The sequence below is a fragment of the Rhyacophila brunnea genome, unplaced genomic scaffold, assembly GCF_057557595.1.
Source record: "Rhyacophila brunnea isolate RB1 unplaced genomic scaffold, BYU_Rbru_1.0 scaffold_8, whole genome shotgun sequence".
Lineage (NCBI taxonomy): Eukaryota > Metazoa > Arthropoda > Insecta > Trichoptera > Rhyacophilidae > Rhyacophila > Rhyacophila brunnea.
In genome coordinates this window covers 44289504-44315852 of record NW_028233350.1, presented here as the reverse complement: position 1 = coordinate 44315852, position 26349 = coordinate 44289504, and the positions used below count along the sequence as shown (strand labels likewise).

The 26349-nt window shown below is 34.9% G+C and overlaps 1 protein-coding gene across 1 annotated transcript; it reads right to left on the bottom strand.

Annotated features, from left to right (window-relative positions):
- Window positions 1–3327: 3327 nt before the first annotated feature.
- LOC147064279 (splicing factor YJU2) lies at window positions 3328–25388 on the bottom strand. Its single transcript, XM_085958533.1, has 5 exons — window positions 25306–25388; window positions 25010–25222; window positions 18002–18176; window positions 15769–15946; window positions 3328–3932 (listed from the first exon to the last, which is right to left on the bottom strand). The coding sequence occupies exons 1-5, from the start codon at window positions 25327–25329 to the stop codon at window positions 3419–3421; spliced, it is 1104 nt and encodes a 367-aa protein (XP_085814659.1). The 5' UTR covers window positions 25330–25388; the 3' UTR covers window positions 3328–3418.
- Between the last annotated feature and the right edge of the window lie 961 nt (window positions 25389–26349).

Here is a 26349-nt window from a genome sequence, read left to right as displayed (position 1 = left end):
GTAGAAGGAATACTCGGGCACTACCAAGGAGGCTTTCGACGAGGGAGATCATGTGTTACTCAAATATTCACTCTAAGGCAGATTCTAGAAAAGACCACTGAATTCAATATTAACACGTATCACCTGTTCATCGATTTTAAGGCAGCTTATGATAGCATTAATCGAAACCGGTTATACGAAGCAATGCGAGAATTTGAAATTCAGACGAAAATAACTAAACTTGTAGAGATGACAATGACACCAGTACAATGCCGGGTGAAGCTTCAAGCGGAAATATGTGAGCCATTTATATCACTGAATGGCCTCAGACATGGTGACGCTCTGGCATGCCTTCTTTTCAATACTGCGCTAGAAAAGGCGATACGGGATGCAGAGATTGCTGCCTAGATGCCTGATTTACTAAGCCTTTGCAGCTACTGGAGTATGCCGATGATATCGACATCATTGCCATATCACAATTGGCGCTGAAAAAGGTATTCACAGCACTAGAAGCCTCTGCCAAAAGAATGGGCTTACAAATAAACGCGGCAAAAACTAAATATATGCCTGTCTATGTCACACCATGAGAAGGCGCACCAAAGTTAGATATTGGTGCATACAAGTTTGATACGGTCGACAGTTTCATATACCTTGGTTCTCTTGTAACTTGACATAATGATATTTCAGAAGAAATCAATAAGAGAATCATGTCTGCGAATAAATGCTACATTGGCCTGTTAAGACATTTTAAGTCCCGCATACTATCTCGCCGAACTAAAAGCAATTTACAAGACACTTGTAAAGCCAGTGCTCACCTACGCATCAGAAACCTGGACATTAACTCAAAATGAACGTGCACAGAACATTTTTGAAAGAAAAATTCTCTGCCGTATATATGGACCGATCAGGGATGGCACCAATTGGAGGAGAAGATATAATGCTGAGCTCTACGGGCTGTACGAAGATTGCAGCGCAGCTCAATCAATTAAGATTGGGAGACTGCGATGGCTAGGTCATGTGCACCGTATGAATGACAATGAACCGGCAAAGAGAGTGATGTCCGGCAATCCAATGGGGCGTAGAAGAACAGGCAGGCCAAAGATTCACTGGTTGGATGGAGCTGCCAGTGACTGCTGTGTTCTAAAGGTACCGAATTGGAAAGCGGCCACACTGGATAGGGACAGATGAAGGGACCTGTTGGAGGAGGCCAAGACCCACACCGGGTTGTTGCGACCCTGATGATGATGATCGTTACAAAGCGTACTATTAAAATTTGGCTACCAATTTTAATACCATCTCCGTTATATACTCTGTACGATATAAAAAATAACAAATCATTCTTTAATGATGATCAAGCTCATGATGACATAGATTTGGACAATATTAGTGAACGTATTCCTGTAGAAGAAAGTTTCACAGCTCAACAGCAGACATTATTATGGAACGAAGAACAGTACTTACGTATCACACCTGGAGAAGACAATGTTCCTCAAAGTTTACTATTCGATGAACACGCAGAAGTATTTTCTTTTCCTGCTATTTATTTGGGCCAGTTCCGGATTTTTAGAGACGGTGTTAAAGCAACACCATTTGCGATAGCTTCTAGCGAGTTAGGAAGATCGGATCGACGTGCTGTTACACCGTGTCATTTGTTGTATATGGCAATGAAAATTATGAGGATGCGAGTTCGTGACTCCCTTACGGTTGCGTTCAAACATGTTGGTAAGGGTACCAAAATTACTTGGCTGATGAACAGTATATCAATGGCTCTATAGAAACGAATCTGGCTTTTCTTTTGTTTTGTTACGCCACAGAAGTATAACTTCTAACGCGCGTACATAAGTAAACACAACGATTTTTTTTTTATGGGCTGTATCAACTCCAACATGATATAGATATATTAGAGAGGACAAACTGGACTTCAATATTGATAGATGCAATATTTCATCGTTTACTAAAGCCCAAAGTATAAAGACATATAGTAACAAGTTCATTTTTAATAGTTGACCTAAAATTGAAGATCAATCAACGTTTTTGTGGAATTAAGAGTAAAAGTTTCTTCAAACTTATATCATGTCAATATTGACATTTATGTGTCAGTGCTTAGTCAGGGCCAAAGTGCTTAATTGATGTCATTACGTTCATTAACATTTAATTACAAAATAACTGAAAGTGTCATCAAATATATCTTATTTACAATTAATTGCAATTCTTCTCTCACAATTTAAAATGAATATATGCTACTAAATGCTCTTGCAACAACTTAGGTTACCAACCGTTCAGACACTTAAACCATATTGGCATCAAAGGCATAGTAATATGCCGCTCAAGCGGACCCCTCCTCGTGGTGAATCGCTAGCGGACATTCCAGGCCCTGCAAACACTGCTTCTGGAATCGGAATATGCGTTCGCAAGTGGTCACGAAGAGCCCTAAATCATAAAAAGATAAGGCCTCTACCGCTAAAGGTGGAGAAAGAGAGCCAACGCAACAGAGAACGAAACAAAGAAGCCATCAGCCTGTACCCCTGCGTACATTGGATGTCAAAAGCGACTGCAACATGGTTAGAGATGCAGCAGTGTCGGGCACCACAACCGAGCCTGACAATGTCATCTATGATGACATTCAAACGTGCTTATAGGAAGTGCATTCCTTCCTTAAGGGTAAACAGGCTGACTCTAAAGAAAAGCTATATAATGTGCTTCTAAGCCTTTCCGAGGCCGTTGGAAGGCAGAATTTGTGCATGGCCAAGCTGGGAATTAAAGTGGTAACGCAGGAATGCGAGATTAAATACCTGCAGATGCAACTTCGTGACAATCAAATATAGAAAATCAAAACCTGGCCATTGCTGATTTGAGATAGCAGACGAAAACTCTCAAAACTGCCACTTTACAAATTGACAAGGAACCTACCATCACTCCTATTACTACCACCTGGGCTACTGCATTAGGAAGGTGGCAGCACCCGGAAGCAGCGCCATTCACGGCACCTGCCGTCACCGGGTCAGCATTTCCTTCACTGTTGCCGCTAGCACCAAGGTCAATAGTCCTCTTCTTCCTTACAGGAGAAGGGGAGAAGCGGTCGTAAATGACAAAAAAACTCCTCAAGAAGTCCTTTAATCCCAGGGATATTGGGGTACAAATAACGGAAATAAGAAACGTCAGAAACGGAGGTGTTGTACGGAGCAAATTGACTGAAGGTGCAATCTTGTGTGCAAGTAAACGAAAACTTACTGTCATATTGTTTAGAGCAGTCTTCCTCAAAGTGGGCGATAACGCCCCCTTCCAGTCATCTTTAGTCACATTAGAGCATTATTGAGCTTTCCAAACTAACATAAATATTAAACTGGCTGTGCAGTACACGTTTATTTAAAAGTCAACATAGATTATGGAACAGAAGTACTAACTGTATATAGTAACAACATATTAGATTACGTATTAATCAATCACTATCTGGATTACTATCACTATCAGAATAACCCGACAACAAAGAAAGTCCGCCGCTACTAGGTTGAACTATCGAAACCGAACTGTCCTTTTTATCATTAACGACAACTTTACAAACATTTACTGGTGTAACAGTAGTTGCTATAGATTCACTATTACTTAACGTGGCAGTTACTGGTATATTAGGTTTCTTGTTCACTTTCACGAGCCCTGACAAGCCACCTTTCCGAGAAATCACACCCACACTCCTGTTCCAAGACTCATTTTTGTTAGAAGGCTTTATAACTGTTGGAATGGATGCAATACTACTGGTGATAGATTTAGGTGCAGGAATGCTGGATGATGAGATACTGTTTGCGGTGTCTCCGTTTTCAATTTCAGGTACTCTGGAGTTTTCAGTTTTGATTCTTTTCATGAGGGGTTGATTGAAGGTGTCGCCGTCATCGTCTTCGACAATTTCTTCCGACACGATGATCTTTCTTTGCGAGTTGTTTTGGAATTTGACGGATCTGAAATTATATGGGGACATCGTTAATAAACGTGTAATTTATTACGTTTATGATATATGATTGAATTATTAAATTAGGTTGTGAGGAAGTGACAAGCACAAGTGACTAATTATACCAGCGGTTGAATGCATCATGGTGAGTTATCACTTTAGTTAATGGACGCACCTAGAATCCATGCCGCGGTCTATTGCGGGGAGATCCATCGGATTGCGTAACAGGATAAAATAGTTGCGCAACTTCTGCCGCGCGCTCATGTGCTTTATTTTCATTGTTTCGGAATATTATTATCTCTAAATATTTCCCACCTCCTCATTCAGAAGAGATATTTATATAATAAAAACAATACTTAGGATATTGCATGAAAATTAAAGAACTTGCTTGAACATTTTGACATTTATTAGACATTACAAAACCACTGTCAATTTTAAAACAAATGAAATAATTACAAGATAAAAAGAACTTTTTATATACAACGTTTTTAAATTTTCTGTTGAATCACATAAACTCGACTTGACTAACTTAAACGATCAAAAAAATTTCTACTTGATAGAAATAATACTGAAATGTCATTTCGTATTGATTTCCATAGTAACGCACGTATATATTAATAATTTAGTTGCTAGGACCTCAGACCCCTAGCAACCAATAATAGTGGATTGGATTACGGATTTCTTCCGAAATAACTTTTCATACAAAACAGAATTAACTGAAAATGAATTTAATTCTACTTAGAGATGGCTAAAAGTATTAAAAAAATGCATTGGCATCGTGTTCTGATATATTCTAAAAGTTTCAAATGTCTAGCTAGTCGGGAAGTTAGTTAAAAATCGATTGCAAGATTTGTACTGGATAAACAACCACCGGATAAATAAGAATACGAGCTAATAAAAACGTTGCAAAATAACCAAAACTATGCAATTCTAGGCATATAAGGTTTTTAAGCGTCGATGACATTGAGCTACTTTACAAGCTGCTTGTTGGCAAGTTTAAAAGCGGGCGAGTCAGCTAGCGCGATTGTGATGATGACACACAAAACTTTCCACTTGCTCAGAAGCCAACAAGCTAGCGAATTTAAACTGTCATTTTTGGTACTATTTTGACAGGACGTATTGGGTAGTTCATTTTTTTACCGGGAGGTCGCCACTGACACTCGACTGCGCAGATGCATATCGGCCCACACGCCAGCGTGTAGCGTGTACAGTAGACCGGCTTTCAACTTTTCTTGTTAGATTGTTTACAATCTGCTTGTTAGCTTGTTCGATGATGACACTGGGCGAGTTTACTGTCTGACAAGAAGATCTAGGAAATAACCGGAAGTCGCTAATGCAGTTAAAAGTAGGAGGAGCTTGTTAGTTCACCGTTTTAACACGTGGACAACTCGTCGCTAACCGGAAGGCGCTATGATCAAAATGCGTTTAAAAATGGGAGGAGCTTGTTAGTTCAGTTTTAACACGTAGCCAAGAAGAACTTGTTGGACAGTACAAGCAGATTGTAAATTCGCCAACAAGCAGTTTGTAAAGTAGCTCAATGTCATCGAGCCATTATGAAAGTTATTGTTTGGAATGAATTTAAAATATATGATATATCAAAAAAGAGTGAACTTGTAGAAAAAACTTTTTTATTTATAAAATAAATGTATTAAATAATACGTTTTAACTCTCTCCTGAACACTTAAGTAAAACAGACATAGAAGGTTTGCATAGTAAGATGACGATATACTATTTGATGGTATAACGTATACCAATTTAACAGAGGGATTTATCCAACATAACATCTCTCCCACGGAATGATTCGCGGCGATTCAAACATGGATGGAATAAAGATATTATCAATTGTCGTGAGTACAACCAATTTTTGAAACACTCTCGGCAGGTTTGAATAGAGCTGCTGGGGTAGGGAATCTGAGGCCTTTTAGGTCTTTAAGTGAAGCCTTTTGATTGAATCCAAATTTTTCAGAAGAAATCCTTTTATTACAACGTTTTTATTAGCTCGTATTCTTATTTGTCCGGTACAAATCTTGCAATCGATTTTTAATTAACTTCCCGACTAGCTAGACATTTGAAACTTTTAGAATATATCAGAACACGATGCCAATGCATTTTTTTAATACTTTTAGCCATCTTTAACACTCCCGTTGCCATGAAGAACTCGCACTTTATTTAGGCCCTTAAATCATGGATACCCCATTTATTATTATATACAAAAAAATCTACTTTTAGCTATTTGTAGATAAAATGCTTATGCGTAAAAATAAAAATGCACAAGTAGTTTAATTGAATGTTTTCTATATAAAATTAATCATTTTCCAAAGTCTGATCGATATTTTGATAAGACAGTGATAGGGCTATGTAAAAAGATATACGTTAGAGAAACCCACATAATAATTTTGTAAAGTGAGACACTATTATAAAATGTTATTTGTTAGAACAGCGAGACCAATTTATGTGTTTGTTCAATTTAATTATATGACTGATGGCTCGTATAAATCCTCCCATAATATAACGAACCTTGAAATTTAAAATGTTCCGTGCATCTGACGATAAATGCCAAACTAACCCTTAATGTAATGTTATTAGTGTTTATTTTATCATGTTAACTTTGCTTCATATGACGTTTATTCCTAAACACTTACCTTAAATTCCCGGTATCTCGGGCATGTCATAAAAACCTTTTTACCCAGATTTAGAAGAATACCAACCCTTATTACAAGGTCTGTAAAGTTTACATCAGTTTGTGGAACATGTGCATTTGAAAATATACCTACCTCGAGTGACCTGCACAAAAACGCACAGCAAGCGGTCGGTTTTCCTTTGTGCATATGAGTACTTGCATATTCTACCTCTATAATAAATTATATTGTAGTTATAAATTACTAATAATAACTTATGCCCGAAAAGAATATTATTTAGTCAGGACATGCATTTCAAATACAACTAGATATTCTTTTGTTTATGAAGTATGTAGGTATACAATAGTCGCAGAAAGTATTTTTAGTATTTTCAATAGTATAGTATACACGACATTCTCGTGGTACGAACCACTATGCTTTCTTTCAGTTGGTTACGTCTAACGAATAAGTGCTTACTGATATTTATTTTTATCTTTTTTATTTGAAAAAAATAATATTAGTGAGTAGGTACATGTCTAAATAATTAATTATATTGAAACTGTTGCATTTACATGTAGTTATTATACTATAACATTAACTCCATGTTATTATGTCCCTGAAATCAGTGAATTTATTTAGGTAGGACTAATACATTTAAGATTACCTACTAATTATTAATTTTGCTTTTAATGTCATAAGTACCAAATAATATTATTTTATTATAAAAATGTTATCATACTCAATCTGATGTAGGTATAAACATAATATAATATTATTTCTCTGCACCCCATGTCTGTAAAATCAATTCATTTTATGTTGGTATACCATTTTGGACATAGTCCGTACATAATGGTATTGACTAAATTTAATGTAAATTGCAAAAAATACCTCTATCACATGTATAAAATGTTTTTATGTATTTTGTATATATTATGTAGGTAATGTTATTCTTAATATTTTGCATTTCAGAAAGTGAGTATTTTTCTTAGAAATATAATAGTAGGTAGTTTTATTATTTCGATTGTTTTATATTATAATATAAAGTTATGAGTCACCATTTAAATTTTAATTAGATAATATTATGTAGATATATTCATTTGTAGTTTGTATAATATGTTATGCTTAGAAAATTAAGTTAAAACGTAGTACAATGAAATAGTCGTAATGGGAAAACCACAGATTTAAAAAAACCCGCAATTTAACTGTACCTCCACGGTGGTGTGGAATTCAGTACAATTTTTGAAGTAAGGGGTCTTTCACACCGTTATCTTCCACCTAAGTAAATCTAATGATTGTTTTATTATATGTAGGTAAGTATAATGTTTAGTATCTACAAAAATACACAAGTATTAAATTACGGTTCCTATCAAATACATCAGTGATTTCCAAACTTAATGTTATTACGCCTCCTTTTTAAAAAAAAATGAAACTTGGCGCCTCCCCCCTTTATTTCATTAAATAATTCAGACACCTTTTTAAATAGTCAAAAATGTAGGCACTAATACAAAAATAAAGAAAAGTTAAATATATAAATAATAAACAAGGTTTTACTACTTATATTACTACTTATACTTATTTAAATTAATTTATTTTTCATGCGATGGATGTTTAAAAAAGATTTTGCGAAAAGCGAGCCCCTAGGCCAGGATATTTGTCGGGCCCACCTACCTATCTCTGAGGTTAAGGGCAGTGTGGTACTATAATGTAGTGTTTCCTAAATTATACACATACACGGGAGTTATCATTACATATATCACTCATGATATAGGTATCACATCAAACGTACAACTACCTACATATTTAATATATCATAGTTTTGAAATCAAATGATTTTTTTACTATTAGAGTAAATTTGTGAAATAAATAATGGGGAAAGTGCATTAGCAAACTATCATAACGCTCAGTAAATAGATTTTTGTTTGCTTCAATATATCTGGCGCAAAATCATTTAAAAGTGGAAACATGACGATTTTTTTTTTAAATTTTGATTTCCAAAGCTCCAATTTTTTATGTATGCCTTCACTTTGTCTTTTTAAATCAGTCAATGCATTAGTGGTCCTTGCATTGATTTATTCACTTTTTTTTAATTTTAACTAAATAGACAAATTTAACAACAGTTATCATTCGTTAACAAATTTGCCTCAAATTTCAATATTATGATTTGATCCTTGTATATCATTTTTTCACGAGATAGCCAGCACACTCAACAATAGTATAGAAGTGAGGTATTAAAAAATTAGTCTACATATTATCTTCAGACAGTTTAACAAACAACGTTTTTTAGGACTGTTTTTATGTAGTTTATAACTAGCGGCTGTTTTATAAACTTTATTTGCAAACTGCAATCATGACGTGGCTTTATTTGTGTAAAACTTTTCGTGCCTACCTTCGCAACACTGCGCACCTACCAGTTTGGCAATATATAATATGTATGAAAGTACATTTTTATGGAGATACAATATATTTATTTTAACATAGACTAGAAAACCTCTTGTTATGAAATTCTCGAAAGGTGGGTATATTATAGACTTACTACATGCGTATAGGTACACATAGCGTAGTGATTTAATTTTTATTATGTGTAATTATTTCAGCATAATAAACATAACATTAAATAATTTTAGTGGAAACTATAAGATTGAATTATTTTTGTTTTTAATTATTCTTATATAAATATTTAACGTGTTTTGAAATTATATTATAGGTGAGATACCCGGCTTCGCACAGGGTCGCTTAGTGGATACATTTACCTTAGATATTTAAAAAATAATAATGAAATTATCTTTTTAATATTAAAATATCTGTGTAATACAATATGAAAGTAATTCTAATAGAAGTAAAGGTCAAACAAAAGAACTGTAAATTAAAATCGAATCCAAAATATGCAAACGTTATTAATAGTATTAATATGTAGTAAAAAATTCAAAATTGGATGGAACAAACAAACAACAAACTTTGTATTTTATATAATACTAACCATCCCAGGTGTGCGAACAACAACTGAGAAAAATTTCATCGCAATCTGATGAATGTTATAAGAACGCATACGAATAGAAGAAGAAGAAGAAGAAGATAATTGTACTAATTTAGAAACCTTCGCGGGTGTTGGCACAATTACTGACGAAAGTTTTATTAAAATCGGATGAATGGAATAGGTACGCATACGAATAGAAGAAGAGGAAAAATATTGTTGTACTAATTCAGAAACCTTTGTAGGTGTGGGCACAACAATTGACGAAAGTTTCATTCCAATCGGACGAATGGTATAGGAATCATACGAATAAAAGGATATAGAATAAAGACGATGAAGAAGAAGAAGATGGTTGTACTAATTCAGAAACCTTTGCGTGTGTTAGCACAACAACTGACGAAGGTTTCATCGCAATCCGATGAATGGTATAGGAACCATATGAATAAAAGAAGATATAATGAAGAAGAAGAGATAGTTTTTCTAATTCAGAAACCTTTGCGGGTGTGCACACAACAACTCACCAAAATTTAATCGCAATCGGATGAATGGTATAGGAACTATATAAAATAAATGAAGATAGAATGAAGAAGAAAAAGAAAATGGTTGTTCTAATTAAGAAACCTTTTCAGGTGTTAACACAACAACTAACGAAGGTTTTATCGCAATCGGATGAATGGTATAGGAACCATATGAATAAAAGAAGATATGATGAAGAAGAAGAAGATGATTTTTCTAGTTCAGAGATCTTCGCGGGCATGCGCACAACAACTGATCAAAATTTCATCGCATTCGGATGAATGGTATAAGAACGCATATGAATAGAAGAGGAAGAAAATAGTTGTACTAAATCATAAACCTTTGCAGGTGTTACCACAACAACTGACGAAGGTTTCATCGCAATCCGATGAATGGTATGGGAACCATGCGAATAAAAGAAGATATAACGAAGAAGATGGTTTTTCTAATTCAGTAATCTTCGCGGGCATGCGCACAACAACTGATCAAAATTTCATCGCAATCGGATGAATGGTATAAGAACGCATACGAATAGAAGAAGATAGAATAGAAAAAAAGGTTGAAGAAAATTGTTGTACTAATTCAGAAACATTCGCAGGTGTCGGCACAACAACTGACGCAAGTTTCATTGCAATCGGACGAATGGTATAGGAATCATAAGAATAAAAGAATATAGAATGAAGACGACGAAGAAGAAGAAGATGGTTGTACTGATTCAGAAACCTTTGCGGGTGTTGCCACAACAACTGGCGAAGGTTTCATCGCAATCCGATGAATGGTATAGGAACCATATGAATAAAAGAAGATATAATGAAGAAGAAGAAGATAGTTTTTCTAATTCAGAAACCTTTGTGGGTGTGCACACATCTTCTTCTTCTTCGATGACGCTACAGCTCAAGTCGAGCCCTGGCCTCCTCCACCGCTATCCTCCAGCCGGAACGGTCCTCCGCACGTCTTTTCCAGTTCCTGATTTTTAGTATCTGGTTGGCATCTTTTGTAACATTATCACGCCATCGTGTGCGTGGCTTTCCCACTGGCCTTTTTCCTCCTGGGTTTCCTTCGAGGATCTTCTTCGGTATCCGTGACTCAGGCATGCGCTGGACATGGCCTGCCCAGTTTAGCCTCTGGAGTTTTATGAAGTTGGAGAGTTTTGAATCTTGGTATAAGCGGTATAGTTCCGTGTTGTACCTAATTCTCCACTCCCCATCATCATTCATGGGTCCGTATATCCGCCTAAGGATCTTTCTCTCAAAGCAATCCACCATTTCAGCTGCTTTTACATTTAGCGTCTATGACTCGCACCCGTAGTGCACACATCAATTCACCAAAATTTCGTCGCAATCGGATGAATGGTATAGGAACGCATATGTCAGACAGACTTTCATTTGTATGTATAAGATATAGTCTATAATCTGCGCGCAAGTGCAAGCAATAAGTTGACAAAGTTTTATCGCAATCGGATGAACGGTATGGCAGCGCATAAAAAAACGAACAAACAAACTAACAAATATTCATTTTTATATTATAGATTATAATCAGGGAATCGATATTGCAAAATTATAAGTATTTTTTTTATATACTAGGGAAATTATCTAAAAGTAGGTAAGATATATCTAAAGTCTTAGAGGTATAGACTTAATACGTGCGTATAAGTTCAAGTAGCGTAGTTATTTATATTTATTAATGTGTATTATTTCAGCATAAGAAACATGATATTAAAATATATTTAGTGGAAACTATACGATCAATCGGAGTATTTTTCTTGATTAATTGTTCTTATGTAAGTATATTATTTTAATGTGTTTTAAAATACGATTTTTAAAAATACTTAATAACATGATACAATAAGATCACAGTGTTTTAAAATTATATAGGGAATCGATATTGCAAAATTATAACTATTATTTTATGTGGTGAACGTGATAACGCAAGTCCACACAGATGTTATCCTACCTAATAACATCCCTCGTTCGCTTCGGATGAATTAGCCACCCCCACTCTCCGTGAAATGGCAGCGTATGTTGGTTGTTCCATTTAAAACAGACCGAGACACGCCGTGGCTTAGATATGACGTACTTTTATCGATGTCCGATATTATACACGATTATAAGATAATTGCATGTAATATACACAGAATAAAATGTTAAACGATGACTAAACAGTATTTAAAAACATACTTTACCTTTTGAAGCAATCAATTAGCTTTTAAAATGCCTTAAAATGCCAAATTTCTATCGGGACACTGAGTGGACGGCATGGGAACGGGCGTAATTTTTTTATCATGGTAAGGGAAAGGTTAAGTAGAATTGAATTCATTTTCAGTTAATTCTGTTTTGTATGAAAAGTTATTTCGACACCATTATTGGTTGGGGTCCTAGCAACTAAATTATTAATATATACGTGGTGCGTTATTATGGAAATCAATATGACATGTCAAGTACAAATTTTTTTGATCGTTTAAGCTAGTCAAGTCAAGTTTATATGGTTCAACAGAATTTAAAAACGTTGTATACAAAAAGTTATTTTTATCTTGTGATTATTTTTATTTACTTTACACATACTAGGCATAACAAAATACTAGATTGTGAATGTAATATCATTTTATTTACATGTTAGCATGAAATGTTGATCACCGAAAAAAATCAAAACGAATTGAATATTTCCTTTGTAAGGTAAAATAGTGTGGAAAAATACTATAGAATACTTCGGTAACATGCCTGAAAAATGCTTTCTTGCTTTTCAACCATTTATTGCGGTGAATTTACATTTCCTACCTCACCGAAATCAAGACACAATAAGGTCACTATTGATGGATTACCCATCTAAAGGTCAACTGAAACTGCGGACCTCTATGCTGCAACCAGATATTCATGTACTTTCCCCACTACTATTTTTGTCTATGAAGAATGAGCGTCGTTTCTAGAAGGTGTACACATTCACTACTCTTCCACTCTTCATATGTTCAATTCTAAAGAAAAAAAAATTGTTTTTATATTCCCAAGACAGGTCTATTCAAATCATTTTGCTTATTACGGTTACATGTAAGTTGTGCATATGCAGTTTATCGTGGGACACTTATTCGTGCGCCGCAGTACATGAAACATGAGTTCGTATAACATTTTATCAAATGACGAGTTCTTCGTTAGATCATTTCACCGTGGAATACATTTGTACGTATCTTACAAAATGCGGCGATAGTTTGCAAGTAGTAGTGTTCCAATTAGATTAACCCTAACCTAACCTAGTAAAGACATCTCATAAAATTTGCCACATGTTGTAGCATACGTACAAATATACTCCAAGGTGAAATGTTCAATGAAGAACTTGTCATTTGATTAAATGTTTCACGTACACGAATAAGTGTCCTGCGCTGAACTGTTTACGTACAAATTTCCGGATACGGCTTTTTAGGAAAGCAAATTTCTATTAAATGAGTTACCCAAGTCTATAATATAGTCAGTATTTAAATTTATGTTATGTTTTTTTTATACGTAGGTACCATGTCCAATCCTAATAAGATTGTATGGGCCTCCACAAGGAGGAGGTTTTATATTAAGGGGGGACATGCTCGTCGAAGGTCAAAATTGAGTTTTTATTGTATTTTCAAACCATGATCCTGGACACTCCTTAAACGTTGTAGATAATCTATTTATATAATTTTGAAGCCTTATTATCCTTTATAGTTATTTTAAACATTTGATGACTGCATAAAGTATTTTTGTTACATAAAATAGTATTCTTTTAAACCTCTCGCTCTAATGTTTTAGAATATAGTCATATTTCGGTACATACCTGTGCAGTGGTGTTAAGATTTTTTACATTTATTAATTTTTAAACGCATTTATAAAACCATTAGTATAATTTATTACGAGATAATTTTTGTAAAATATTCACGATAAAAAATTATATTGATAATCTCTGTGATCCCAAATTTGACAAGAATTAGGCATTTTATTATTCAAAAATAGGCAAGATTAACACATTTGAAGATGATTCTAAAGATATTTATTATAAGCTATGTCTTTGACCATTCAAGTGTGATAAACATCTTATGAATAATGATTGCTTTATAATAATTATTGACCTAAGAATAAGGTAGTGTTTTTTTGAAATACGCCATTTCTTTTGTCATTCGCCAGTGGTTAAGCTACAACATATAGCCGTAGCCATAAATTGACAAACTATAATTGAAGTAAGGAGTAAAATGATATTGACGCGCGTGTTTAATCTTGTGATTATTTTTATTTACTTTACACATACTAGGCATAACAAAATACTAGATTGTGAATGTAATATCATTTTATTTACATGTTAGCATGAAATGTTAATCACCGAAAAAAATCAAAACGAATTGAATATTTCCTTTGTAAGGTAAAATAGTGTGGAAAAATACCATAGAATACTTCGGTAACATGCCTGAAAAATGCTTTCTTGCTTTTCAACCATTTATTGCGGTGAATTTACATTTCCTACCTCACCGAAATCAAGACACAATAAGGTCACTATTGATGGATTACCCATCTAAAGGTCAACTGAAACTGCGGACCTCTATGCTGCAACCAGATATTCATGTACTTTCCCCACTACTATTTTTGTCTATGAAGAATGAGCGTCGTTTCTAGAAGGTGTACACATTCACTACTCTTCCACTCTTCATATGTTCAATTCTAAAGAAAAAAAAATTGTTTTTATATTCCCAAGACAGGTCTATTCAAATCATTTTGCTTATTACGGTTACATGTAAGTTGTGCATATGCAGTTTATCGTGGGACACTTATTCGTGCGCCGCAGTACATGAAACATGAGTTCGTATAACATTTTATCAAATGACGAGTTCTTCGTTAGATCATTTCACCGTGGAATACATTTGGGAACCACTAGGGAATGACAAAAGAAATGGCGTATTTCAAAAAAACACTACCTTATTCTTAGGTCAATAATTATTATAAAGCAATCATTATTCATAAGATGTTTATCACACTTGAATGGTCAAAAACATAACTTATAATAAGTATCTTTAGAATCATCTTCAAATGTGTTAATCTTGCCGATTTTTTGGATAATAAAATGCCTAATTCTTGTAAAATTTGGGATTACAGAGATTATCAATATAATTTTTTATCGTGAATATTTTACAAAAATTATCTCGTAATAAATTATACTAATGGTTTTATAAATGCGTTTAAAACTTAATAAATGTAAAAAATCTTAACACCACTGCACAGGTATGTACCGAAATATGACTATATTCTAAAACATTAGAGCGAGAGGTTTAAAAGAATACTATTTTATGTAACAAAAATACTTTATACAGTCATCAAATGTTTAAAATAACTATAAAGGATAATAAGGCTTCAAAATTATATAAATAGATTATCTACAACGCTTAAGGAGTGTCCAGGATCATGGTTTGAAAATACAATAAAAACTCAATTTTGACCTACGACGAGCACGTGGGCCGTTAACAGATTTTTGTGTTTACGAAAAATGGGTATTAACCACTTGCTCAACCTATTAGGTCCATACACTGACTCAAACACAAATTGAAAAACAAAGTATTTGCCAGAACCAGGAACCCATTACGTTTTAGCCTGACGTTTGGGCTGCTCGGCCATCGTGGGATGGGGCCATTGTTTAACAACTGATTCAATTTTATGGTCGCAGAAGCAAAATTTATCTCTACAATGTATAAATATAGTTATGTATTACCTATACAAAGTTATGGAAATGTTAGTACGTACTTCACAAAATCTTCATCTTCCTTTTCTTCCCGTTTCTGTCGTTCCTCAGCTGTCTCACCCACATACTGTTGTAGCATTCCTTCATAATCAACGGCCGCTTGCCTTCTATTTAAGTCTTTTAGTTCTTCTAAAGACTCTAGAAGTTCTATTTCATTACGAGATTGCTCTGTCCGATTCTCTGAAAAGAAATTTTAGTTCATAAACATCATTATTATTAGGTTTTTGGGTTGCCACTATGTGTTCTTTTTCCTCCCAAGAGATCTCTTGAGAATGGCCTCTGCAACGAGCCTGAAACATTGAGAAAAGAAGAAGGACTACTGCATAGTGACAATTCATAAACCTAATGCAATAACCGAGAACTGTGAAAGTCTCAAACGATACAATATAAATAATTATCCTGGTGTTAAAATGTGTTTCTACCAAATAATTTGTTGTATTGGTAACTATTTTTCTTCTCCTATTGTCAGCCCTGAAAATAAAATGGCGTCCCTTGAGGAACCCTTACCTGGTACACATTAAGGTCTTGTTACAAAAAAAATTGTAAAGTAGGCAGTAATATCTTCGCTCTAGGATTAGTTTGTCCAAAGCGACAATATGTGAAATGTTCACGAGACGAAAAATAAAGTTCATTTAAATGCTGGAAGATCTTTCATATTACAGACATAGTCAGTAAAGCTAGACAACACTAATATTAGAAAAGGATAAAGCGATCCGTTGTCCAATCACGTAGTAGAGGGGGTGGTAACCGTATAATAATCCTCGACACCGATTGGTCCCGCACATTGGACAAACCAATACCGACTGATTGTTTTGTACCATGGTTACTTGGACATTTTTTGAAAAAATATTTCTGTTTCTAATGAAAAATTTAATATTCATAATTTTGATTTCAATGGGTTTTACACAAAAAAATGAACTGCATTAAAAAGTCAATTTCGCCAAAAATGGAGCTTCACCCAACTAATCCTAGAGCGACGATATACCTAGGAAAAGTGCTGCCCTTAAACAGACTCAAAATGCCGTCCCTTCCTGTTCTCTACTCTCAAATTATATGTAAATTTGTACGTAATTTGTTATACGAGCAAAGAACATAATATTTAAAAGAGAAGATTTAGAACTGCGTCTGATGGCACCACATCAGAAAATTTTGTAATCTTCATGTAATCTTTAATTTAAAGTTGTATCTATGCCGTCCTTAAGCAAATGCGGGATCTGCTTACCCGTATATTAAATATTAATGTTAAATTTTTATTTACAAGTTGTGTAAAAAAATCTTGCATCCAAATGCAACAATCATCTTCGCGACTCCTCAATTGTGTTTGGTAAACATAAGTAGATAATATGGAAAATACAATTATCAAGTATCACTAAATTATTATTCAAAATTTTTTATCCGTAGTTGGTTTGGTAAGCCATTGATGTCTACATTGAAAGGGTTAAGGACTCAGAGTAATAATATAAAGAGAGTGGCTATTTTTCAGCAAAATGAAGCCGTGTTTCTCGCACAGTAGAACCTCAATTTTAATATTATTACGTTACCTATGAAACGTTATACCATGATGTTGCTTCTCAGTACGGCTACCAAATTTAAACACAACATAGTTAAATATATTTTCTACTAAATTAACTAAAAATAATTACAACCAACTTTATATTTAACACAAAAATAATAAATTTCAGCAACACATGCTCGCAGTTTTTAAATGAATGCCATCATTCAAATCAATATTTACCGGCGACGTTTCAAAAAAATATTTAATTCGGCCGTAGAAATTCTATCTTTTCCGACTATGTCCGATCCTAATAAGATCATATGGGCATCCACAAATTCTATCTTACTCAACGCTTATTGCGGAGATATTATAAGTGTGCCAAATTTAATGCTTTCTCATTCGCACTTATGGTTTGTTTTTGTTCAGGCAATCGTTCATTTCCCTGCTTTTGAAAATCCAGTTTGTAAATCTTATATAACCGATGAAAGTGCATTTTTGTGTAGTTTTTTTGTCCTGGTGTCAGACATGGGCTTTAAAACCTTGGCTTCATGTGAGAAAACAGGTATATGGTCAACCTCTGATATACGGAAATTTCTGACAAACACTCTACCCATTAGGCCCTTGCTCTGAATGAAACATTTAATATTTGCTGGACACGAGAGATTCAAAGCGAATACTCCAATGTGAAATCAGAATTTAAGTTACAATGAAGAAAAGAAACCCATTGGAAATATATCTACCTAAAAGCTTCATGGGATTATTGGCTTCTTCTTCTTTCAAGTCATCTTCTTCTCGCTTGGCCTGTTCTTCAGCAAGTTTGAGTGCCATAAAATTTCTGGTCGCACCAGCTTCAATTTCGTAGTCAGTATTTTTCGGATCTGTCTTGAAAGAAATCTCTTGAAGACAGCGTGTACACTATAAATTAATTAAAACAAATCGTTAATAAGAAATAACATCTTTTATAGCTATGACCGGGAGATAGTAATTATGTAAAAAATATTATTAAATTAATATGTTGGATAAAACTTTTTTAATAACTGTTTCCTCGAAGTTAGTATTATTACACAGTGAAGTGAACAAATCATATTTCAAAATTATTTGGCTGGTATAGAAACAGGTAAGTATCTTAATGCAACCAAAAACACCTCATAGATAGTGCACCAGACTAGAGATCGAAAGGCTGTTTAAATTCCATCGGTTGGGTGAAACTGACATGTTTTTTTTCAATGAATACTTAAGTTTAGTTTTAACCAGGCAATCAGTAGCGAAGGGTGAAGGTAGGCTGTTAAGATCCGCCATAAATAGTACATATTAAACTTTGTTAGTCATATTTACGTATTTCTTTTTATTGAACTAAGGCTAAAATTTACAGATGGTGTTAGTTAGTTTTTAAAAATCAATTAAATCGTGCCTATACCAAACCATAATAGTTTTGGTGTATTTTGGGCGATACGACAAAATTATGCACACTTTTTCATTCATACTTATTGGTTCATTTTTTTAAAATCATTAAGCCATGCCTAAACCAAATTATAATTGATGAAAAATATTATTCTGTCTATTAATATCCAAAGTTATGTATGATTTAATTGCATATTTTAGAAATTTTATAGATATACGAGTATTTTTTGACTATTATTAATTATTATGGCTTGGTTTCGCAGGGTTTAATTGAATTTTAAAAACTTACCAACACTGTCTGTAAATTGTAGTCTAATTTAAATGAAAACAAATACGTATGACTGACAAAGTTTAGTGTGCACTATTTATGGCGGATATCAGTGGCGAAGACTCCATACTAGGCGATTATTTAAAGCCCACCTTCCTAAGAAAAATATTTTTAAATCTTATATTGACATATTAAATTATATAATTACATAATAATATATTCAATATGCCCAATGACATCTGTCATATAATTGTCACAATAATTTTACGATCTTTTCCCCTATTTTAATAAGCACCATTTATTTATGGCATGTCTCGAAAGTTTATAAAAATAAGCGACATCTCGTTTCGCTTCACATATTCTATGGTTTATGTTCGCGTGAATCGAATGTTTTTTTTTATATGAAGTTTGTTTCTCATAATTTTAAGACGTCTGGGGCGGCCCATAGAAATTGGTAAGCTATTTAAGGAGCGCTTACGTTTACATGTTACGTAAGTGCACATTTATAATAATTAAAAAAAAAAAAAATTCTATGGGATTCAATCACATATAAATATTGATTGTTGTTAAAAATATAAAATAATTTATCTCGTGATTTTTATTTATCAGTTAGTTCATTCATAGAATAAGATAATTTATTCAGACAATGTAGGTACCTAAGTCTGTGTTTTAAATATAGAAGTATTTTAAAATGTCTAGTTTTACAGGTTAAATTAAAAATTGTTATGGAACAGAACAACGGATGTTACACAACAACGGATTTTTTCAAAGATGACAATATATTTTGAGCGTATCTTGCGTTTATAAATGTTTAGGAAAATACATCATTCAAATTAATTGCTTAATTTTATACCATTAGTGAGCTTTTGAAATTACATCAATTTTTGTGTACCTATTCATCAGTAGTAATGTCGGATTATCTTCTTATTTCTCTTTAAATATATTCTCCACAGCCTACCTCTTTCTAAAAGTCACCCTTCGCCACTGGCTTCCATCGACTCGGATCCCTTGGAAGGAAAATGGATATTATTCCGGGATGCTATTATGAGCTCCGCAACTACTGCATTAGGAGAGCGGCATACGCACAGACCGGACTGGATGTCACCTCATACATGGGAGATGATTGAGAAGAGGAAGCTCCTGAAAGAATTGCGAGACAATGGTACATACGACCCACAGCGCAGCGCGGAATACCAGACAATGGACCGCGTGGTAAAGCGTTCTGCCCGCCGCGATAAGCGCCGACGCCTGGTTGAAAAGTTGAAGTATCAATAATGCTCCAACAGTAACGTAGAAATCTTCTCTACTGTATAAGACTATTAGTTCATTTTTAAGTTAAAATTTGTCACGTTAATAATAATTATTCATTATTTATAATTAAGTATTAAATTACCCGATTTAAAAAAATTCATTTACTAAAAGCTAGCTAGCTCTAGCTAGGCTAGCTCTCTTCAGTACACATTTTAAATATACGTATGATTTTGAAATGATTAATGCGAAACATAGCTGATAATTTGGCATAATTCGGTCGCGTTGTTTACGGAACTCTAACTGTGACCGCCGATTTTTAAAAATTCATTGCGTGCGGCCGCATTGTAGATATGTTTCAGACGATGCATATTTACATATTCCAAAGTTTTAGCGTTGTCCATCGAGTAATAAGATAGTTATAATAAAAGTTATAAAAAATAAATGTCACCTCCGCGCATTGCCAATCTGCCCCTATGTTAAACGTCGAACTGCAAAAAATGATATAAACTTTGCAACGAAGGAATTTCGGCACATTTAACTTGATGAGTGACATGCTTATTGAACATATTTAAGCCGAAACGTTGATATTGAGTCGAAAAAATTTATATCTTCGGTATATTCTTTAAAATCAGCCCATGTCAGATTCAAATCGCAGAACGTTCCCGCGATACGACAGTGCTGTGATCTGTCATATAAAATCGCAACTTCGTTTAATGAATGCATTTTCACGATACCTACGATGACGTTATTGAATTGAATCGTCGATTTATGCTCTAAATTCCCATTGATGACATTCTGCCGCTACGGCAGCTATCCAAGGTAGGGTTGTATCGAAGTATTAGCACTTATTGTGATCCAAAAGCAGTCTTTATACTTACCCACCTATAGAATAGATGATGCGCCGATGTGAATAATAATTGCTTCATGAATTCGACTCGGAAAATTAATTCCCATTAAACTATAGGACAGTGGGTAGTTATCGACATACTACCTACACAATTACCTACCTAATGATAAGGTTAATGATACCTACCTAATCTCAAAATGACCACAAAAGAAATGGGGCCTTTTTATCGTACTTACTTACCTATCAAAATAGGTACCACCTAATCTCAAATCGACCACGAAATAGGGCCCCATTATCGTTTCAAATAAGAAAAATTATAAATAGGTAGGTAGGTACCGTTCAATGAATGAATACTTGGCTGAGCTAATAATGTCGGCCAATGTAAACTGTCATCCGTCTCGATGTGAATCGCTAATTAAAATAACGATGAACAATAATAATTTCACTTGTAAAATTCTCATTCAACGACAGTACCCATGCTCCATGTTCCTTCTTATTGAATAGATACCTACCTACCTATCTGTACAAAATAAACGTAATAATAGATATTATAAGTCCTATGTAACTAGGTACCTACTTCAATGCGGCAAACACTAGGCTAATTAATTGTTAAAAGCTACCCACCCACCTACGTCTACAATTCTACACCTAAGTACCTATTTATTCTCAATAACAGCCTTTGTGTGGAATACCCACCTGATTAAAATCATAATGCACCTAAGTACCAAATTAACAAGCTGAACTGAACTGTGTGTACATCAAATTTAAGATACCTACCTATTGAAACACTAATAGTAATAGGGTAATCTCAAAATGAAAATAAAAAAATTAATCCACCAACGTTAGCATAATAATATAGGCGAAATCGGTGAAACCGGGAGCGGCTTACGTTGAACTAAACTTACTAAACTAACCGTTTGATAAATAAGTCGAGAATATGTTTCTATTTTTGCACTGCATGCATCGACATGACATTAGTCATCAATGATTACGCTTCCAACTATATCTCGACGCGTGGCCTAAGCGCTTGTGTTGGAATATTTATATCGGCCAGTATATGATTTTATTGTCCGAACGCCGAGTTAAGCTTTGTGTGCTATGGCATTAGGTACAGGCAACCTCCTGAAGAATTAACTTGGAAAACATCATTTCCAACGAAGATTCATGTAGTCTTATAGAACTTTGTTGGTTTTGATTCTACTAGCCTCATTTGTCGATCTAAATTTTTAAATGTATGTGTGAAAAATAGTGTAAATTCAAGGTACACTTTGAATTTTGCTCCTTGGCATGTCTCACCGATGGAGGCATGTGTGTATTGGTCGCGTCTCATTGGTGTAGTTACGTGTGTATTGGTAGACAGTGGCGTTGGCGCGTCGAAAAAACATGTTCGAATACGCGCGGAATTCAAAATAATTGATTTCGTATAAGTTTCCGATATCGCATTTTTCGGAATACATGGGGGTTGTATATTATATATTTTTATTTAATCGATGATGGGAGTGCAGTGCACACTTTGCTCCTTTACTAGAGCCGTCCCTGCTGCTAGGATATGGTGTCCCACGGAAACTGGTCGCCGTGATAAGTGCTCTCTACACCAATACAGAGTGTCGCGTGAGAGCAGCCGGAGCATCCTCTGACCTCTTTGAAATCACGTCAGGAGTCAAGCAAGGATGTGTACTTGCGCCCTTTCTTTTTATCATCATGATGGATTTCATAATGCGTAAGACGGTTTGCCCCGACAGTGGGATACGCCTACATCATGATGACACAAGCGATCTATGCGAAGAAAGACTGTGCGACTTAGAGTATGCAGACGACGCAGTCGTGTTTGACTCGACGATCGAGAGGTTGGAGGTGACCGTGAACAGGCTAGCCGCGAACTCGATGCGTGTGGGTCTTCATCTGAATGCCGCTAAGACCAAATCCATGTGCAGTGCTGCTTGCATCGACGCCGACACTCCTCTGCGGGTTTCTGGTCTGCCCGTCGAGCTGGTGTCCAGATTCAAGTACTTGGGTGCCACGGTTGCCGATGATGGTGGTATTTCTAGTGAGCTTGGAATCCGCATGGGTGTGGCGGGCTCTGCGTTCAACCAACTTGGAGTCGCATGGAGGTCAAGGCTGTATTCTGTGAGGACCAAATGTCGTTTGTTTAACGCATGCGTGCTACCTGTGCTCCTGTATGGCTGTGAGACATGGCATCTTACTAAGCTTCAAGAGTCACGGCTTTTGAGCTTTGAGAATCGATGTCTCCGCAGAATCTTAGGGGTACATTGGTACGACCGCGTTACAAATATCCGAGTTCGTGAGCAGACACAACAGCCTTCGGTGATTGAAGTTATCACGAAGAGACGATTCACGTGGCTGGGACATGTATTCCGGATGCCGCCAAAGAGTGCGGCACTTCGTACCCTTGTGGCACAGCCTCAAGGGTTCCGTCGCCGTGGCCGGCCCTCCCTCACCCTGCAGCGATGCTACAAAAGCGACCTACGTGCTGCAGGTCTGACATGGCGGGAGGCACAGGAGTTGGCGATGGACCGAGGGAAGTGGCGCCAACTTGTGCTTGCCCTATGCCCCAATGTTGGGACGTGACAGGGTGAAAGAAGAAGAAGAAGAAGAATTAATATATAGCAGACACGTCCAACGTGTCAATCGCAGGATGGATTATGGTTGATCGTATCATAGGCCAACAGGAATAATTAAACCGTGAACATGTAAAATGTCTAGACGTTCAGTTGTAATATAAAACGATTTCATTGAGATGTTGAAAGGGAAGCATCAACCATTCCTATTTATAATTCCGTTATAAAGTCGTTTTCAAATTAACCATGAGGGAGCCCACGTGACCACATCGAATCACTTGATTCATATTGCATCACTGATAATCTGCTGCAGAAGTGAGAGAGAGAGTAGGTGTGAATCTCCGTACTTTAAACTGAGGCGTAGTTCAATCTTACAGTTGCACAGTAGAAGAATAGTTTGACGACGAGTGCAATAAGTGAAAGAAGACATCATTTTCAGGACGAATAAAAAATTGAATTTTGGTGGTAAGAGACTAGACGTGTTGTTGTTTAATTTGTAACGGCTCAGTGTCCTCAGCCAAGAAGAAGTTGAAGAATGACAATGGGTAAATGTGGGAGATCACTGCCAGTTATGTTATCACAGCCTACTTGAAGTTGGAGATGCCTGTAATATAGGATACAGTACCATTCCATATGGTATCTGACACACTTAAATATTACTAGATTCGTCCTTATTGCAATGCAGGTATTGAATTTTTTGCCAAAGAGCACAGCTCCGAGCTACATCTCTCTATCAATAAACATCTCATTTTATTTAATATGTCGATGTTTCGATTATAGAAAAAATATACATATGGTTTCAGACTACAACGAACGAGTTATAAATGTTTTTTACCAATAAAAACAATACCGAATAAGTAATCTTCTATCCAAAAGGCAGGCATTTTTTCTATGCACTCTCCATGAAAGAAATTCCAGAGATCACAGGCTGCCAATGTTCCCAAAATAATAGTTTTGGGTACTAGTCGGTTATGGGGAAGCCAGCGGCAAACACATTTTGAAAATAGCTGATATACTGGATTATTAAATTTGCTAGGTTGGGTTAGTTTAGGTTAGGTTTTCATTCTTGAATTCTGCCAAAATCGGCTATGACAATTAATGCGGTTCCCGCCTGGCTTCCCCATAACCGAATGTACCAAATTTCGATTAATTTTCATGTTTACTTGTCAGAATATCTGTATTATTTTTTCCCCGGACTTTTCTTTACTTTTGGTCGAATGTAGAAAATTTCCTGTAAGGATTTTCAATACTAAGTATGCAAACATAATCTCAATAATATGATGAGATACCTAGCATTGTGATGGCATAAAAAACAATAAAATGAACTAACATTGCACCAGAAAAAACAAAAGAATCGGTATTTATACATGACAACACAAATCAACAAAGAAGTAATGAGTACCTTTATGTAGAATCTATAAATTCTTATTCCCAGATAGTCTTCATTTTCGACGTCCTCCTTTCGAGCATTGAATTTTTTCCCTTTGTAAATGTATTCGCCGCAAGTCACACACCTCATGTTGAAGGGAGCCATCAATCTAACCGTGTATTGTCGATTTCTCGACAATTTCATACGCGGTATTTTCGAAGGATCGAAATCCGGTGGATAGTATTTCTAAAAAATTATACATAAAAAGCATGAATTAGCTCAATCCATTGATTCAAAACAATAATATATAATACTATATGATAACTTACATTCAAAACCTTTCTTTCAGACATTTTTTAGAATATTATTGTCCTCGCTATCAAACTACAAAACACGCATTCGATACGTAGAGAAATTTTGACAGTTGCCAAAAGTGTTGCCAGCCGCCTAGCAAATCAGTGGTGTAGGCTAAAATAAAAACATTCCCTAATCACTTATATTCTACTAATAGTAAGTATACTTAAACAAATTTTATTAAATAAAATATTGTTTGAAATCTACTAATAATATTTTTATTATTTTATATTATACCTACTTTTTATAAGAAATAGTCAAGAATATAGGTAATACGAAAATGGTAGGTACTTTGGTTTTTGAGATTTGAGATTTCGTTACTCCAATTCTAATCTAAAAATAAAAATACCTAGCAATCAGAATAAAATTAGGTTCATATTGTTAAAAATAGGTTGGAAGAATAATTTTCGGCATTTTGTTTACAACTGTAATGCATTAATCATAGACGCACTAGATAGATAGCACTCAGCAGCAGATAACATGGTAGGTAAATTCTTTATAAATTTCAGTTTATGTAATTGAATCTAATAATGTAAGTACTAATACTTTTAATGTAACTGTAGCAATCATATCACTCAGCATTAAATGAGTGACACACTTTAATATTCTTGTCAAAACAAAACAATAGAGAGATAATAATAATTATCAGCATTTCCTCAATCATAACTAGAACAGTAGGGTCTGTTTTGATTTGTTAAATGCGACAATACCTCTTGTAATAATATGGACTAAATTTGTATAAATTGGAAGGACAATGCACGAATCCTCACTCAACTCATCGAGTTCGTCACGAAGCGCAATACTATTATCACGAGTTCTTCACTCGACATAGTTAAGGGGGATGCTTATACTATCAGAGGCGAAAAGAGGCACCTAACGGAAAAATACGAAGCTTGCAATTTGAGATTTTTTTTGATAATTTACAATTTCAACTGTAGTAATTAATAAATATGTATCTGAAAACACTAAAAAGATTTTTTATTTTTTTTAAATTTAAAGATAAACTAGCAATTGTAAAA

What these genes read in the sequence shown, in the direction of transcription:
- LOC147064279 (XM_085958533.1), bottom strand. Translation starts at nt 25,329, where the DNA reads ATGTCTGAAAGAAAGGTTTTGAAT. An exon ending in CTGAAAGAAAGGTTTTGAAT is followed by an intron (nt 25,223 to 25,305) that starts GTAAGTTATCAT and finishes ATAATTTTTTAG; the next exon opens with AAATACTATCCACCGGATTT. An exon ending in GAAGATGAAGATTTTGTGAA is followed by an intron (nt 3,933 to 15,768) that starts GTACGTACTAAC and finishes ATATAATTTCAG; the next exon opens with ATCCGTCAAATTCCAAAACA.